The sequence below is a fragment of the Sciurus carolinensis genome, chromosome 6, assembly GCF_902686445.1.
Source record: "Sciurus carolinensis chromosome 6, mSciCar1.2, whole genome shotgun sequence".
NCBI classification, from domain to species: Eukaryota; Metazoa; Chordata; class Mammalia; order Rodentia; family Sciuridae; genus Sciurus; species Sciurus carolinensis.
The window spans coordinates 14,668,368-14,685,312 of NC_062218.1; the positions used below are offsets into that span (position 1 = coordinate 14,668,368).

The 16,945-nt window shown below is 47.5% G+C and overlaps 1 protein-coding gene across 1 annotated transcript in view; it reads right to left on the reverse strand.

Moving 5' to 3' along the window:
• The window catches only part of Myo10 (myosin X), a 204,935-nt gene that overhangs the window by 159,374 nt on the left and 28,616 nt on the right, over window positions 1-16,945 (reverse strand). Inside the window, exon 2 of the mRNA XM_047555005.1 lies at window positions 643-741. Within this exon, the coding sequence (XP_047410961.1) occupies window positions 643-741 (99 nt within the window). The remainder of the gene's footprint in view (window positions 1-642; window positions 742-16,945) is intronic.

The window sequence follows — 16,945 nt, forward strand, 5'->3', positions numbered from 1 at the left end:
GGGTATGGCTGGAGGAGGCGGGTCACTGGGGGAATGCCCTGGAAGGATGCATCTTCCCTTTGGCCCCCTTCCATCTCTCACTCTGTTTCCTGACCTGCCAGTAGTTTATTATACCTGCCAGTAGTCTAGGTTATGGACTGAATCATCCCGGTTCATATGTTGAAATCTTACCCCCAAGAGCAATGCTGTTGGCAGGTGAAGCCTCTGTGGAGTATTAGAGTATGACAGTGGATCCTCAGGAAAGGGGCTCAGGCCTTTATAAAAGCGACCTGGGAGAGGTGCTGACCCTTCCACCATGTCAGGACGCTGCAAGACGACAGACAGGGATGCACCTGGGAACAGGGCTCTCCCAGACACAGAACCAGCCGGTGCCTGAACTTGAACCCGCCAGCTTCTAGAATCATGAGAAACAGATTTCTACTGTTCGGAGGCCACCATGTCACTGGTCTTCTGGTGGGGACACTTGCTGTGCTCCCTTTGTGAGGGCTACATCTCATCTGCCACATACAGTGTGTGACATTCTACATGTCCTCTGGGATTCTGATTTATCACCGAAACAAAACTTCAGGGTGTGTGGGGCAGGGGGCACACTGTCCTTGGGTGACCGGAGGCAGGTGTGGAAGCGCAGGGACTGGCTCTTACCTGACCATAGTCCGTCCGGAAGACGACAACACCCTCTGCACAGGAATTCACGGTACTGGGGAAATGCTGGCCATTTTCCTTCAGCCAGACCCGTGTTCCCTGTCAACAAAACAAACACAATTTAACTGTGAGTTTGGCTTGTATTTTGTGGCAAAACACCAGCTCGCAACTACCATGACCCTACATGGCTTAAAAAAATCTTTTTGAAAAGAAAATGTCTTTCCCAAGGAGAGAGAAAACCTTCAGAAAGCATGGTCCACGGCCCTTCCTATCCACGGCGTGTCAAGAATCCCGCCAGACGAAGCAGGACAACAGCAGTCCCTGGTGTCCTGGTGAGTGAGTGATTCCTCTAGATGACTGAAATCGACTCTCACAAGCACCCTATGGGTGGGCAGCACGATCAATCCCATTTCATAGGTGGAGAAACCGAGGACCGCAGGTAAAGTGACTTGCCCAACGCCAACCAGCAGCAGCACTGACCGAGAACCCGAACCGGACACCGGGCTCCACACACAGCATCTGACCAGGTCACAACACCCGAAAGCCTTCTGGGACCTGGCGACTCCCAGATCGAGATCACACACACTAGGGTCCTTTGAGGACATCGGACCATTCCACTGACAACCTACTAGTACCAAAATCTACACGTCAACTGGAATCTCCAAAGAAGACTAAAGAACTCAGTGTGAAATCTGTTAGGATTCCACCCCCGAGCACTGCAAAGCGTGAGTCTACAGCCCAAAAGACTACAACCTCCCCATCTTACTGTTGAAGCTGTATTTTCTGGCACTGATTCCATTTCCATTTTTTAAAATCTTCCCACTGGGTAAAGGAGCAGTGACCCAGGCAGGTCTTAAATCAAGACTCTCCGATTCCTAATCCCATGCTCTTTTCACACATCACATTGATTCTGTCTCCTTAACATAATTCATAAATAATATGCACTCATAAAGCTGCCAACAATTGGAATACAACAACAAAGAGGTCACCTTAACTGGCCAGTTTCCTCATATAACTATTCTCTTTCCTCCTCCTGAAAAGAAAAATTTCAGAAGATATAAAATTTAGACTTAGTAGTTCTTTCCCTTGTGCCGATGAGGACCTTGTTTAACTCTCTCAGCCAAGGACCTAAAATGTCTGCTGTCACCAGTTACTCAGCATCCCTACTAAGTCAACCTTGAGTTCCATGAAAGCATTTAGGGCTAGCTAGCTAGACCCTGGGGTCCCAGAGGAGGGGCCACAGGCTCAGGAGGTTCTGCAAGCATTCCTAAGAAGACTGAGGTGGCTGGAAGGGCCAAGGCTGAAACACCTTCCTCCGCCGGGCAGACTGGCTCACCAAGGTCCCCAGTGGGTTCAGAGGCTCTCCTTGCACCCACGACAACTCTGTGCCAGGTGCCCCCGACCGATATTCATCTCCCTGGGTTATGGGGATTTTGAGTTGTTCACCCCATCCCTCGTTCTTTCCTCCTCTCCCCAAGAGGGTTGGAATTCCCCACTGAAAAGGAGGAAAAGAGCATCAGAAATGAGTATCAAGTGTTTCTACTTAAAGTCCTGCAGGCTGCCTATTTAGAGGACACACATTAACATCAACAGGGGCCAAGTTCCCACTTCCCCTCGCCCAGTCACGTCCCTCTGACTCTGGCTTCAGGCGGAGACGCTGGTAACACATGGAAAGAATGACACTTAAAACTGCCTGTCACTCGCAATTGCTTTATTAGCAGACAGCTGCTTCCAAGAGAACACGGACTTCAGGCATCCGCTAAGACCATTCTCTCAAATATCATCCCATACCCTAACCGCATTAGCTGTAACATCAGAGAAAGACTTCCAAGTTCCTGAATGCCTTACTTCATCTTCTTTTTAATTCACATATCAGAGACCGCAACACTGAAAGCTTTGCAATACCTCCAAACACACATGCACTCTCACACAGCGCAAATTCCCAAAGCCTTACAAGGTGAGAACTGTCACTCAAGAGGTTAAAATCATGCCAGTGCACCTCCACCCCAGGACCCTGGGTTCACAGCTTCCTGTCAGTTCTGACCACCGCCAGCACTTTTCAGCAAAAAGGATCTCACACACCTGTTTCCCACTTCATTAAAATTGTCCTTTAAGTCAGAATGAAACTATGATTTTATCACACAATATTTCTAAATGAATATAAATCGTCACCAGGATTCACATAAACCTCCTGACTTCCAGAGGCCACGAGACCTACTGTGAGTCTGGAGTGTGGATTTTTCCCTTCCTAGCTAGAGCCTTGCTGTGGTTCTCTTCACCTTCTCCTCTGAAAGCCCTTTGTTGACACAGTGCTACATGCTCAAACACACACCTCGGCTTCTGCGTCCAAAGGTCTTTTTCACAGGTGTGAAGAGCTGCTGATAAGCAAGTTTTATGAGAATGCCAATCCAGAGCCCACTGGCCACTTCCCCTAGTCCGTAATAAACAGTTGTCTTCCACAAGGAAGAAAGGAAATGCCTTCAGAACGCTCTTTGTTCTTTGAAAGTGTATAAACATAATTTTCACAGAATCAGGACTGCAAAGTAAAACCGCTGAAATGGGATATTTTTGCACAGATTGTTCTTGGCGGTTTCTCTGAGCCCCAGTCTTCCTACTTCCATTCTATGAGAACAGGACGCACATGCCCAGGTCCAAAAGAGGCCACCCACAAGCATCTGAAATCGAAGTCACAGGCAGACATTTACCAGACCATCCAAGTTTGAGTGGGGAAGAAAACTTTGCCCGCCATATGCAAACCATTATATTCTCCCATTGTTAAATAAGGCTGATAATTTAATATACAATACAGGCAAACTAACATATGGAGAAAGCTCACAATTTGAGTCAAAATTGCCTTTATAAGCAAGTGGAACATGTTTGAGCCTAACATACATGTTTTATTAAAACTTGGACAAGTTTTCATCTCTCTCTGAGACAGATATGAGTGTTCAATTTAACCACTAAAAACTTTTCCATACGTAATGACCAGTAACATTTTTGCAATACAAAGCACTTGCACATAAATTCCCATCTCCTTTGATCTTCAGAGCAAAGCTGTAAGACAGACAGGCAAGTAATAACACCCCTTTCTTCTAAAGTGAGGTTCACAGAGGTTCCATTTCCTAGGGCCAACAAATGATTTCCTGGCTATAATTTAAAAAAAAAAGACTGACTCTATCAAATATTGGTGAAGATGTAGAGAAAATGGTGGGGATGTAAATATTATTTCTACTTCGAAAAACGGTTTGGCAATTTCTTTTTTCTTTCTCTTTTTTGGTATTAGGGACTGAACCTAGGGATGTTCTATCACTGAGCTGCATCTCCAGTCCTTTTAATTTTTTTATTTTGAGACAGGGTCATTAAGTTGCTGAGGCTGGCCTTGAACTTCGAATCCTCCTGCCTCGGCCTCCCAAGTCACTGGGATTATAGGCGTATGCCACTGCACCTGGTCATTCGGGCAATTTCTTATAAAGCTAAGCATAATCTTATCATATGGCCCAACAATGCAACTCCTTAGCTCTACCTCAAGTATTCATAATTGCCAAATACTGGAAAAAATTTAAATTTAAAAAATTTACCAGTCTATTAACTGTCAGAAACAAATAAAAAGGAGTGATGGAACACCTCAGTTAAAAAAAAAAAAAAAAAAAAAACCACTGAGAAGTTCCGATACATTGTCTAATAAGGACAGCCCTCAAAAACATTACAGTGAGTCAAAGCGGCCAGACACAAAGATCACATGTTGTAGGCTTCTACTTAAGGAAACTTCTAGAAAAGGGGAATCCATAGACACAGACTGTAGATGAATGGCTACCCAGAGCTAGGTATGGGAGACAGAGACCAAATGGGGAAAAAGAAGCTTTTGAGAGTAAGGGAACTATACTCAATATGGACTGTGGTCATGGCTGCACCACTGTATGAATGTACTAAAAATCAGACAACCGTGCTCCTGCCTTGATAATTTCAAGTCATTTAAACTTTTTAAAATTTGATTTCCTATATACTTCAACTGTACATGAACACTCTTAGCCACTCCACAGCAGGAAAAAACAATTCCATTTTTATAATTGAATAACTAGTTTCAAGGAGCATACCCCTTCCCTCCAAAAAAAAAAAAAAAAAAAGGAAAGGAAAAAACTAACTAAAATGATGTCAATAAAAGGACAAAAGCTATGGCAAAACTCTGAAGATCCCATAGTGAATTAAGTCCCCTCTCTCCATTTAAACAGATGAGGGGACTAGGAGACCATCTGAGAAACTTGCCCAAGCTAAGGGTCCCAGGCAAAGGATGACACTGCGGTAGGCGGTACTGTCCTAACTCCCTGGCCAAACGTCTTGTGACTGGCAAGGAGCTTCACCAGGACCCAGCTAGGCTTTGTCATCCCCTGTAAGCAAAGCCAAGTCCTTGCACAAGGCCTAGAATATTTACCTTCTAGCTTTTTATTACACATAAAGTTCCTGATCCCTGCTTTACAGTAAAAAGGACATTATCACCATCAGAGATTTCAGCCTACTATTATCCTTTTAAAAACTGATCTATTTCTTTTGATTTAAAAAAATGATCAGCCTGAAGGAAAAATGTTTACAAATGAGGTAGAGAACTTGAAAAGGAAATGAGACTGAACCTTCGCAGCTCTGTTATGTGACATGTTCCAAACAGGCTCACAAAAAAGAGAACGTCCTTTGGCCAAGTAGACACCTCGGTCTCGGACCCAGGACAGGGTTCCAGGTCCCCAGGTCTCCTAGTCCCCAGCACCAGCTCACCTGGCCCATGGTAAGTACCACAGTTCAGGATTCTCTAGCAACCTACAAGATAAAGTCACAATTTGCTCCTGAAAAGTGGTCTGTATTTTTTGTTGTTGTTGCTTGATTCAGGGTCAAAGAGTTTTAGAATGGATAATTAATATGGATATTTAAATCTGTGTTAATGCAGCAGACAAAAGAAAGTGCATTTTTGCCTGCAACAACCTGACTTGGAAGATCTCTGGTGTAAACGCATTGGGAGTGGCAGGGACAGGGAGTGGGTGGTCCTGGTTCTTGATGAATTCCAAAAACTGAATGTAGGTAATATACTACAGCAGTACTGACTGAAATAGCACTTTTTCTGCTGTTTTACAGTCTCCCTTTCTTTCCCACTTGTAGGAAATGGAATATTCTTTTCCAATTTATCAGGTGTTTTTCTCTAATTCTTATTACTCAAATCTACATCGAGGGACACATGGCTTTTATAACCAAAAGTTCTAATACAGATTTCTCAACCTTGGCACCATTTTTATTGTGGACTACATAATTCTTTGTTGGGGGTCAAGGGGTTTTCCTAGTTGAGAACCACTGTTCTAGAGTAATACAAAATTCTAGAGTCTTGGTCAGATGGAGGGAGTTTTCCAAGTCATTCACTGTGAGTGACCTAATTAATTGAAAGCAGATCCCACTGTCTAAATTCTATGAATTTCAACAACCTCATGAAGTAGGCTCTGTCCAGATAAAGCACACCTGGGGCAGATCTAATTTCCGGAGCATTAAAGCTGGGTGCACACAGCACGGAGGGTATGCAGCGGCAGTATAATTCAAACCCTTTGACGAACTGTGACACAGAAAGAGGCCTAGGGGACCCATGGTCTGATGGTAGTGTCAAAGGGACTCTCTCGTTGTCTTCCTTTCTGCCCGCTGGGCTCTGTTTTATGAGAGAGCTGACTTTTAATGTTCCCATGAAGTCGACTGGGACTATGGACACTGCATGACCACTGTGCTCTTTAACCTCAGGGCAACCTCAGCCCCCCAAAGCTTGCAGACCCCAATGCAGAACTCTGCAGAAAGCGCGAGCTGGTGCAGAGGAGAATGAAGAGGAGCAAGGTGAAGGGCAAAATCACTCCCAGGAAATGGTCATGAAAACTGCAGCCCTGGATAGGGCCGGGGGCTTAGGAGCCAAAGGTGCAGGTGAAGTCTAAGCCTTTGCCCCTGCTGAGACTGCCCTCCTCCACCTGGCAGGGGCCAGGAGAGAGTGTGAAGTGACAGGCACTCTCCCCAGGCATCTCCGCCGTCGCCATCGCAGTGGGTGGCCTTTCCATACCCTTGCCACTCAGCAGGCAAACAGGCAGGACCCACAGGGCTACGTCAGCCTCTGACTCATTTCCCTGTCTTCTGGCTGCAGGTTCTGGACCTGAGGTTGGCAATCATCTGTGGACAACCGATCGGATTCCGAGGAAGAAAGTGTAAATTCAGCCTGTGGCTGCACTGGCTCTGAGCGGAACCGGGCGGTTTTAGGCGAGGTAAGGGATGCAGAGGTCACCCAGTCACATCGGGCTGAAGTGCCACCCTGCACCACTACTGCGGAGGGGGACCTAATAAAATGAGGTTCCAGCGGGGAGCCCTTGGGAGCAGGCTGGAAATACGTGGCTTGAGGAGCCCCTGTTCGTGCCGTCTTTCTGCTGTTAGGGAGCAATGGCGGGGTTTGTTTTCTGCCCAGACAGCCCAAGGACAGCTGTCCCACACCCATCAGAGCTGATGCTGCCATTGAATTCCAGAGGAAAAATGTGTTGCTGACATTCTGCTCAAAAATGACATCACAGACTTAACCTGCCCGCACCAAAAACTAGGCCAGAAGTGTTGGTAACTCCTTCCCCAGAACGTCCTAGCGAAGTCTAAGTACTGCCAAGTTACCACACACCTTCCCAAGGAATGCATCTCAGTCGTCTGTAGCTACACTGTATCTGTAGCTTTAACTATATCATCATCATCACCGCCACTTCTTGGCTTGCCTATGGGCTTAAGGGCCAATTATAACACTGATGCCACAGCTGACCGAGTGTTCCACGACCCACCAGCTCACATGCACACCTGAAAAGCAGTCGGCTGTAAGCTGAGGCAGGCTTGACTGCCTTCATTATTATAAAGTCCACCGAAGACTGTCCCACGGTCTGTCCAGGGCTCTAGTGCGTCCGATGAGGCTCCTGGGACTTCCATTCTTTCCCACTATCCTGCCAATAATGTCAAATGCTGTCACCACTGTCAGCTGCCAGGAAAAGCAGCTTCCATGGAGAGGATATCAGGACAAGTACGTGGACAGCATGAGGTGGACAGGAGGGAAAAGGGAAAGAAAACAGTAAAGGATCTTCTTTTACTACCAACCAACTACCCTGACTGCCCAACACTGCCCAGGTGTAGAGACAAGGATGCACTGGCTTCCCGCATTCCCAAAGCCAAACCCAAAATGAACTATGCCAAAGGGCGAGACGCCTAAATTATGAGTGTGTGGTTGTGCAGCCCGAGTTGATTCCCCCCGTGATGGGGTTCCACCATGCCAACCAGTTTAGTCCTGGTTCTTATACTCTGATTTCCTGCCCACCCCCAATTCCTCACAATATACCATCAGTTACTCTTCTAAGTTACAGCAACTAGAAATAATCCCAGAAAAGAGACATCTCCCAGTTGCTGAGATCATCCCAAAATCTGTAGGAATATGTTTAATAGAGAAACAAAATCAAATTATTCCACCGATGAAGGAACCAACCATCCATGAGCACTTCCAACACTCACTCGTCCATCCATCAGTTGCTCCACTCACCTCCTGCCCTCCTCCCACAAGCTCCTCTTTCCAACACATACTCCCGCCAGGCACTGAGAAAGCTTTACCAGAACATGAACCCGTCGTGGCCACGAGATCACAGGCTAATGCTGCCTGTTCTACTCCCCCCCTCCCACCGAGTCGCTTGGCTCTGCAGGGAATAATCATGCAAGATAAGAAGCAGGACATGCGGTTTTTATAACATGTATAAAACTCTTCCTGTTCTAAACACTCTCTGCAACCAGTGGGAAATCTCTTGAGGGGACCCAAGACAATGAGAGCCGTGTTCCATCCTTCCACAGAACAGAAAGGGCAATGAAGGACCTGGGATGTTCACACTCTGCGTGAAGCTCAGCAGAAGTCCCTGGCCTCTTACTTCCTAGTTGATTGTCCTTTCTCCACAAGAACCATCTTTAAAAAAAAAAAAAACAAAAACTACAAATAAACAAAACTGATAGGATTATCTTAATGAAATCCTGGCTGTGTCCTGGCTACCATCTGTCTTTAGAAAAAATACACAAACGTACTCAGAACAGGGTTTTGTTGCTACTTCATAAAAATGAATGACCCGAGAGCACAGTAGGAGGTAAAGACGCTTGAAACAGCTATTTCTCATTCCTGTTAAATACACATTAATTTCTTTGCAGAATTCTATTAAATTTCAGAAACAGCCAATGTTCTTCATAAAATCATACTTCCTGAATTAAAAGGTACACACAAGATCAACAAGCCCAGTGGAAAAGCAGAGAATGTGGTGAGACGGTAGATAAACCAGAACCTTCTCACAAGGCCAAGGACAAGACAACATGGGGCAGCTGTTGTGGAAAAGCCAGGCAGTTCCTCAAAGTTACCTCTCAGGTTCTCGTACGACCCAGGAATTCCACTCCCAGGTAGATACCCAGAAAAAAGAAAATACCCACAAAAACTCACAGCAAATGTTCACAGTAAATAACATTGTTGACAATACCCCAAAGAGGAAACAATCCTAATGGAATTTTTGTTGGGGGTGGGTACCAGGGATTGAACTCAGGGGCACTCAACCACTGAGCCACATCCCCAGCCCTATTTTGTATTTTATTTAGAGACAGTGTCTCACTGAGTTGCTTAGCACATCACTTTTGCTGAGACTGGCTTTGAACTCTCAATCCTCCTGCCTTGGCCTCCTGAGCCCCTGGGATTATAGGCGTGCGCCACCACGCCTGGTTGGAATATTTTTTAAATGTGGTATGTCCATACAATGGAGTATTATTCAGCATGAAAAAAGAAGGGAGAACTAAGAGAAGCTGGGATAAGCTTTAAAAGCATTATGCTAAAGGAGAAAAGCCAGTCAGAAAGAACACTGCTGAATGACCCGTTTACATGAAATGTCCGGAGGGAAATCAATGCAGACAGAAAGTACTCTGGAGACAGGGAGAAGCTACAGAGAGTAGTGACTGACTACTAAGGTGGGCAATGAACAAAACGTGAGGATTAGATAGTGGTGACGGCTGAACGACCTTGGGGAGAGACTAAAAACCACAGCAGAGTACAGTTTGAAAGGGTGAAGTTTATGATGTGTGAACTGTGCCACAAAAACAGTGAGAGAGAAACTCGCTCCCTGGCTTCAGCTGTCCCAAAGGCCACCTTTGTCCCTGCCCTCCCTCATTAGGTATGCCTGGAAACTCGTCTTCTCAGTGTGCACAAGTTTCTGTCATTTACAAGTAAAAGAATGCTGGCTATGATTTCTGTTACACACAAACATCATGACTTTCAGAAGGCATCTAGAAAGGAATTCACACTCATTAGAAGACTGACAAATGACCATAACTAGTTGGTTATTTGTTTTATTTTGGTTTTGGTACTAGGAACTTCACCCAAGGAACTTTACCAATGAGCTACATTTCAGTCCTTTTTTATTTTCTGTTTTGAGTCAGGGTCTTCACTAAATTGCTGAGGCTGGCCTCAAACTTGCAATCCTCCTGCCTTGGCCTCCTAAGTCACTGGGAATATAGGCCTGTGCTACTGTTACTGGTTCCTAACTAGTTTTTATATGACTTTTCTGGAACACCAAAACAAGACATTTGAGTTCTTGGACTGGGTACAATACTAATAGTTTTACAATGTTTGTGTCATTTGTGTTACGGAAGGCAAGAGAGGATGCGTTTGACTCAGCCCCTGGAACAGGGCAGGCAGGCTGGATGCGGCTGAGTACTTAATCCATTCATCCTCGACCCCCTGCCCTAGCTCGGGCTCTGCTGGATGACCAGCAAATGCAAAGTAGCTTTAGAGGAATCAGTGGATCACAGAGAGGGGCAGGGTCGCCGAAAGACGTCGGTATGAGGTCACAAAGATGGCACTGGAAGCGTCCAGAAGATACGGACTCGATTCCAGTCCTACTCCCTACGCTCGGCGCCATCCGCAGAAAGGAGGTGCTGCGGGGCTCGTCTGGTGCCAGCAGCAGGGCCTCGCCGGCTGGCCCAGCCATCTGCTTCAGCTCCGCAGGGCTTTCCTCCTCCACGAGCCAGTGTGGGCATGGGGGGCACTGGGCACCCCTGCGGCTGCCACCCTGGGTCACACCCAGCTGATTTTCAGCCACCCCAGTGCTTCCTCCGAGGGCCTTGCTGCAGACCAAAGAACCGCAGGCCCCACCTTACCAGCCGCACACCAGCCTTGCTCCAAGCCGCCAAGACAACCTCGCCCGCTTTCCAGTAGCAAGAGTCCCAGAACAACGACCAGGCCAGCGACACCCAGCCTACCGGCCCTGCTCCAGGAGTCAGGGGCTGAGCGGGACAGCGATTTCTAAGTGGGCTGAAGGGCTGGATATCCACAGGGACCCGCCTGGTGACACGCTGCAGCCGACCCTCCTCCGCTCCCTGGCGCCTCCTCTTGGCGTTCCCAGAGGCTGGAGGACAGGCCGACACTGCTCTTTAAAAGGCAAGGGCTGGGCGTGAGGGCCAGCGCCACACAACACACAGGCACAAGGCGGCGTGCCAGCCAGCCTCTGCCGCCGGTTCTCTACCACTCCTGTGTGCTGAGATCCGGGAGCCTCTTCTCCAAGGCCCCCCGAGCAAGGGGGGGATGTGCACAGACACGGGTGTGTGTGTGGAGGGGAGGCACTGTGGATTTGAGTAAGTTCTTCATCTTAGAAAGTTTTAGAGGACGCAGAGAAGTTGCAAGGATAAGGACCTGGGCGCCTTCCCCAGGTTCTCTGTCCCCATCGTACGTTACTACAGCCCATCTGTCACACTAAGAAGCCGATCCCGCCACATTACCCGAACTGGATGCCACACTTCATTTAGATTTCACCAGTTTTCCCCTGATGTCCCATTTCTGTCCCAGGATCTCTTCCAGGACACTGTATCCAGCAGTCCTTTCTCCCTAGTTTCTCTCTGGTCTGTGGCAGACTCAGACTTTCCCTCTTTGACAGTCTTGATGGTTTAAAAAACAAACAAACAAACAAAACCCTGGTCAGGTGTTGGAGATGTCATGATTATACTGAAATGCGGCTGCTAAGGTTTGAATGTGTCCTCGGATTTCACGTGTTAGAAACTGGTTCCCAATGGGGCACTGTTTAGAGGCAGGATCTTTGGGAGGTGGGTCATGAGATTGGATTAATCCATTCATGGATAAATGGACTAAAGCGTTATTGAGGAGTGGCTTTGTTATAAAAGGAGTTTTCTCGATCTCGCCACATGATGCTCACTCTTGGCCATGGTACAACAAAGATAAAAGGTCCTCACCGGATGCTGTATCATGTTCTTGGACTCCCTACCTCCAGAATCAAGCTAAATAAACCTCTGTTCTTTATAAATTGCCTGGTCTCAGGCATTTAGTTATAGCAACAGAAAACAGACCAAGAGAATAGTGATTTCCAGTGATGATGACTCAAATCAGGGGATCAAAATGCCTGAACAGGAATTCTGGCTCGATCACATCTGGGCCAAGTGGCCTGAACAAATTAACCTCCATGGGCCTCAATTTATTTAACAACAGAAGAGATAAAACAAATGCAATCATCTTGTAGGGGATTAAATAGGGGATAATGCTGAGAATGCAGGAGAGTGGGTGTTTGGAAGTTGTTCCCAGAGAGCAAGGGGTCCCTGTGATTCACTTAACCACCAGATACTGTGCCAGAGACACCAGACAGGATTAATAACAGACACACCTCACTTTCAGAAGCCTGAGGTACAACAGGGGCAAATTTAAATTATATGCCACAAAACAAATCTGGGGACACATTCAGAGTACCAAACCCCCAGGATGTTGGTGAAGGAAGCAAGAAGACATTCTCACAGGGGCCGAGTGGGCCAGGTCCCCATCCTCAAGTTGAAAGGTCCAATTTTCTGCAAATTAGCCAAGCGCCAGGGTAGGCTGAGACACACTGTAAATTGGCTTAGGCGGCTTTACTTAATCACCATCCATAAACTATTAACAGCTCCACACAACTGAACAATGAAGGCATTCACCTTTGTCCGGCACAGGAACAAACAGTCTCACAAGCTCACCCGCCAAGCCTAGAAATCACCAAGGACTAAATCATCTCCCCTCACCAGCAAAATGTGGGCAAAATTACTTTGTTATACAATACGGTATGCTTTTTTTCAAATTATGTTTAAAATACACGCATGGGACTAGGGAAGTAGCTCAGTGGTCGAGTGCTTGCACAACATGTAGGAAGCCTGGGTTCCAGTACCACCACCACACACACACACACACACACACACACACACACACACACAGCAGCTGTGGGAGCCAAGTCGTTCTGAAGGATCACTTTCCAATCGTCTCAGTTTAAAAGACCCTTAGTCACTCAACACTGGGACACCCTGGGGACCTCCTTCAGCAGAATGGGTGTGGGGAAGCAGGGGCTGCGTAAGAGCCCGCTGGTGTGAACAGGGAGGACCAGCCGCCTCCGGCAGTCTGAAGTCAGGCTGCCACACTCCTCGAGCTGCGTCTCTCTGGGGCTCTGAGGTCTGACACAGACCCGTTCCTGCACTTCTTCCCACCCCTGGACGGCAGGCCCCACCTGGACCAAAGTGGTCCTGGTCCAAAGTGAAGGCTGCCAATTCCCTTCTTATTCCCGGGAAGCCTCCAGCTACCTGAGGACCAGGGATAACAGTGGACAGCAGGCTCAGTCCAGCAAGGGAGCCACTTCCCTTGACCACAGTAACCCAGGGCCACCCAGCCCTCTCCCCACCCATCATCCTTCCCAAACCACCTGCCCCGATTTAAGCACTTCCCAGCACAATCTACCCCACTCAGTTGGCATCCCGAGTCCCAGGTGGAATACAGGACATGCATGGGTCAAACTGGCGAGGGCAAGAGAATCGCTGAAGAGTCAGGGTACTGCCCGACACTTGACTGCGCATGACAAGCCCAGCCCCCGGCCTCTTCACCCTCAATACTCCTGGTCTCACTTAACCTCTCTGAGAAACGAAGCCCTCCACAGGCCGGATGGGAGGAAAGAAACAAGCACAGTGAGCTAAGGACTCAGAGGCAAGCATCGCAGTGGCCAGGCAAACTCCCAATAAACTCTCATGGGGCAGAAATGGTCTAGAAGGAGGCTCCTGCAGCAGCATCGAACCACCGTGGGGCCCTTAAATGTTGACAGTGCCCAGGGAGCAAGTCCAGACTCGAAGGACTGGAATGCTAGGGTTTGGAGCTCAGTGCTCCACCGTGACCTGGGCCCTGTGGGGTGGCCCCTGTCTGGGTGACTCTCCTGCGGAGCTGAGCCAGTCAGTGTTCAGCAGGATGAGGCCAGCATCCTCCAGAGTTATCCACATACACAAATGCTCCTTCTCCTCCTATCTGCAAGTCCACCAACTCAGTGATTCTCAAACCTGGCCTGACTCTGAAACAAAATCCTCCCAGGAAGCAAACACCAGCTCACACACAGAGCACTGGGTGTAAAACTGCGGATTCAAATAGCGGGCCCAGAGCGGGGAGCATTAGCTCCAAAGAAAGCCAGGAAGGGAAGGAGGGGGAAAGGGAAGGAGGGAGGAAGGAAGCCACGCAAATATTCTGATCACAAAATGGAATGCACTGCTCCTGAGGAACTGACTACAAAATGCTGACATACATCTCTGCAGTTACGATTTACTCCAATAATTAACATTCACTGCACTGTGAACATTTGTTTTTAAATTATTTAGTTAAAAGGTCAGCCACGGCACAACCTGCCATTAAGAAATGGTTTCAGAAGTCCCCACAGTTGTGTCCCTATAACAAATCTGGCTTGCCAGATGCTGTGGTTTGAATGTGTCCTCCCAAGTTCATGCGCTGGAAACTAAGTCCCCAGCAGTGGGGAGAGGCAAGGCCAATATCCTTATCTCGGGGATGGGTTAGTTATCCCAAGAGTGGGTTCCTACAAAACGATGTGCTTGGCCTTCTTCCACCTGCTCCCTTCCACAAACACCCTCTTGTCCTTCTGCCTTCTACCATGAGAAGATGCAGCAAGAAGTTCTGGCCTGATGAAGGTCCCTCCACCTTGGACTTCCCAGCTTCCAAAATGACAAGAAGTAAGTTGTTATGCCTTAAAAGCTCACCCAGTCCCAAAACCAAACAAACGAAGCCACTAAAGATCGCCTGAAGTTTGCACTTTGTAAGAAAATGTTTTATTAGTATGATTTAAGGATTCTGTGACACCATCACATATACACCAATAAGATATCAAAATAAAAGTCCTACTCAGAGACATCTGAAAATTGCCGGATGGTTTGAAACTAGCACCCCTAGATGACCTTCTCTGTTCTCCATACAACTGCCACGGAGGTCTGTGAGCAGACCCTGGAAATGTAGGGAAAAAACCTCCTCCACTCGGGCACTTACAGGCTACCATGACTGTCCCCTAGCACCATTCTAGAAGAACAGAGCCAAAAGGGTTCTTCTTATTTAAGAAGAGCAAAAGCTCTCCAACTGTTTAAAATGCTAGTGTGTCCTAGAAAAACCAGCAGGAACAAACAGCCTAGGTGGCAAACACAGACTCCAGAAGCATCATCCCGAATCCACTGACCGCCTGGGAGCCTCTGAAGAGTGTTGCTAAGGCTCTGCAGACCCTGATAATCTCAAGAACTCCTTGAACTTGTTTTGTTCTAAGAGTTGGCCTACAGGCGAGCTGTCATCAGTCACAGATGGTGATAAGCAGAATTCCTCTGAGGCTCACTGCTGGCAGGCAGGGAGGTAGTCACCGCAGAGGTGGCCCAGAGGATCTCCTCGCAGGGGCAGCAGCAGCTCCCACTGCTCCAGAGAGAAGTTTCCAGAAGCTCCTGTTCAGTGGTACTGGTTCCATAGGAACCCTTCTTGTCTGCCAAGTAAATTCGTACTTTGAGCAGCAAGCAGTCACATTTAAAACAAAACAAAACAACAACAAAACAAAGAAAAGTGCCAAGCAGGGTTTGGTGGCATGCCTTTAGTCCCAGCTATTCAAAAGGCTATGGCAGCAGGATCCCTTGAGCTCGGGAGCTGGAGGAGAGTCTGTGGAACATAGCAAGGCCCTATCTCAAAAAAAAACACCCAAGTAACAAAAAAAGGACAAAGAAATCGGAGGGATAAATTACAGATAACATTATCTGTTCTTTAACTCAACAGATTCAAATCAGTATCATCTCAACAAATCTCCAACACAAAATAAGTATCCCAGACCTTTGACACTCCTTTAAAAAAAATTTTTTTTTTTATTTTAGATGACGGGAAACTTTAACTTTTTTATCTTCATGCGGTGCTGCTGAGTGAGCCCAGCGCCTCGGCCGTGCTAGGCCAGTGCCCCTCCGCTGAGCCCCAGCTCCGACTCGACTCGCTTCTCCCAACTCCTCACAATGAGCTGCTTTGATCCCCATGCACATCTCAGTTGGGAACGGCCACAGCCCAAGTGCCCAACAGCCACATGCGGCTCGCGCGCACGTGCCGGGTGGTGCTGTTCCCAAGCCTGGGTAGACACACAGCTAGGGTGGTGAGGGCAGCGAGATGAAGGCGCGAACGTGACGTCTTCTTCATGTTTGCTTTTCCTCATTTCAGGGAACACGTGTACAAAATTCCCCAGTGACAACAAGCAAAGGTACGCATGAATGAGTCACCAAGTCACCTGCCTCACCCAAACTACTTTAGAAGCAGAAAAATCCTTCTACCTCTGAAATAATAAAAGAATAGGATAAATCAGAATCGCACTAAGATTAAGAATGTAAATTCTCAGAGTCCAACACGTAAGATGATTTCACCAGTGCTGGGACACAGCACACAGACTGCCCGGGACATTTTTGGCAAAAGGGAAGAAAAGCATCAATTTACAGCAGTGCAAAACACACAGCAATTTCCGCAGGGTGTTCTCTGAACCCTCGAGTTCCTAACTGCACGTGCCAACTCACTGTCCCTGTTACTGGTCCTTCAGAGCGAAGGCAAATAAAATCAATTAACTAAATAGTAAGCAGCAGCAGACACACTGTGATCTCAAAACTGCTCTTTTTGTATCCAACCAGGCTCAGATATGTCTAATGTGATAAGAGGAGGAGGAGAGAGATTGTGGGCTGACTGGCAGTGGCCCGGGGTGTGCACAGGTGGTGACTGGCACCAGAAAGGGAGGACACAGGAGAGGATGTGGGTCAGAGGTAGGATTCATAACAAAGACCCAAGAACAGGTGACTTAAACTTTACCAGGGGGACACTTTGCCAGGAGTGTCTGCCTTCTACCAGCCATGCCCTATCGACAACCTTGACCTTTCTGTCCAGCTCACTGCCCCAAGCTCACCTCCACAGCACTTAAATAGG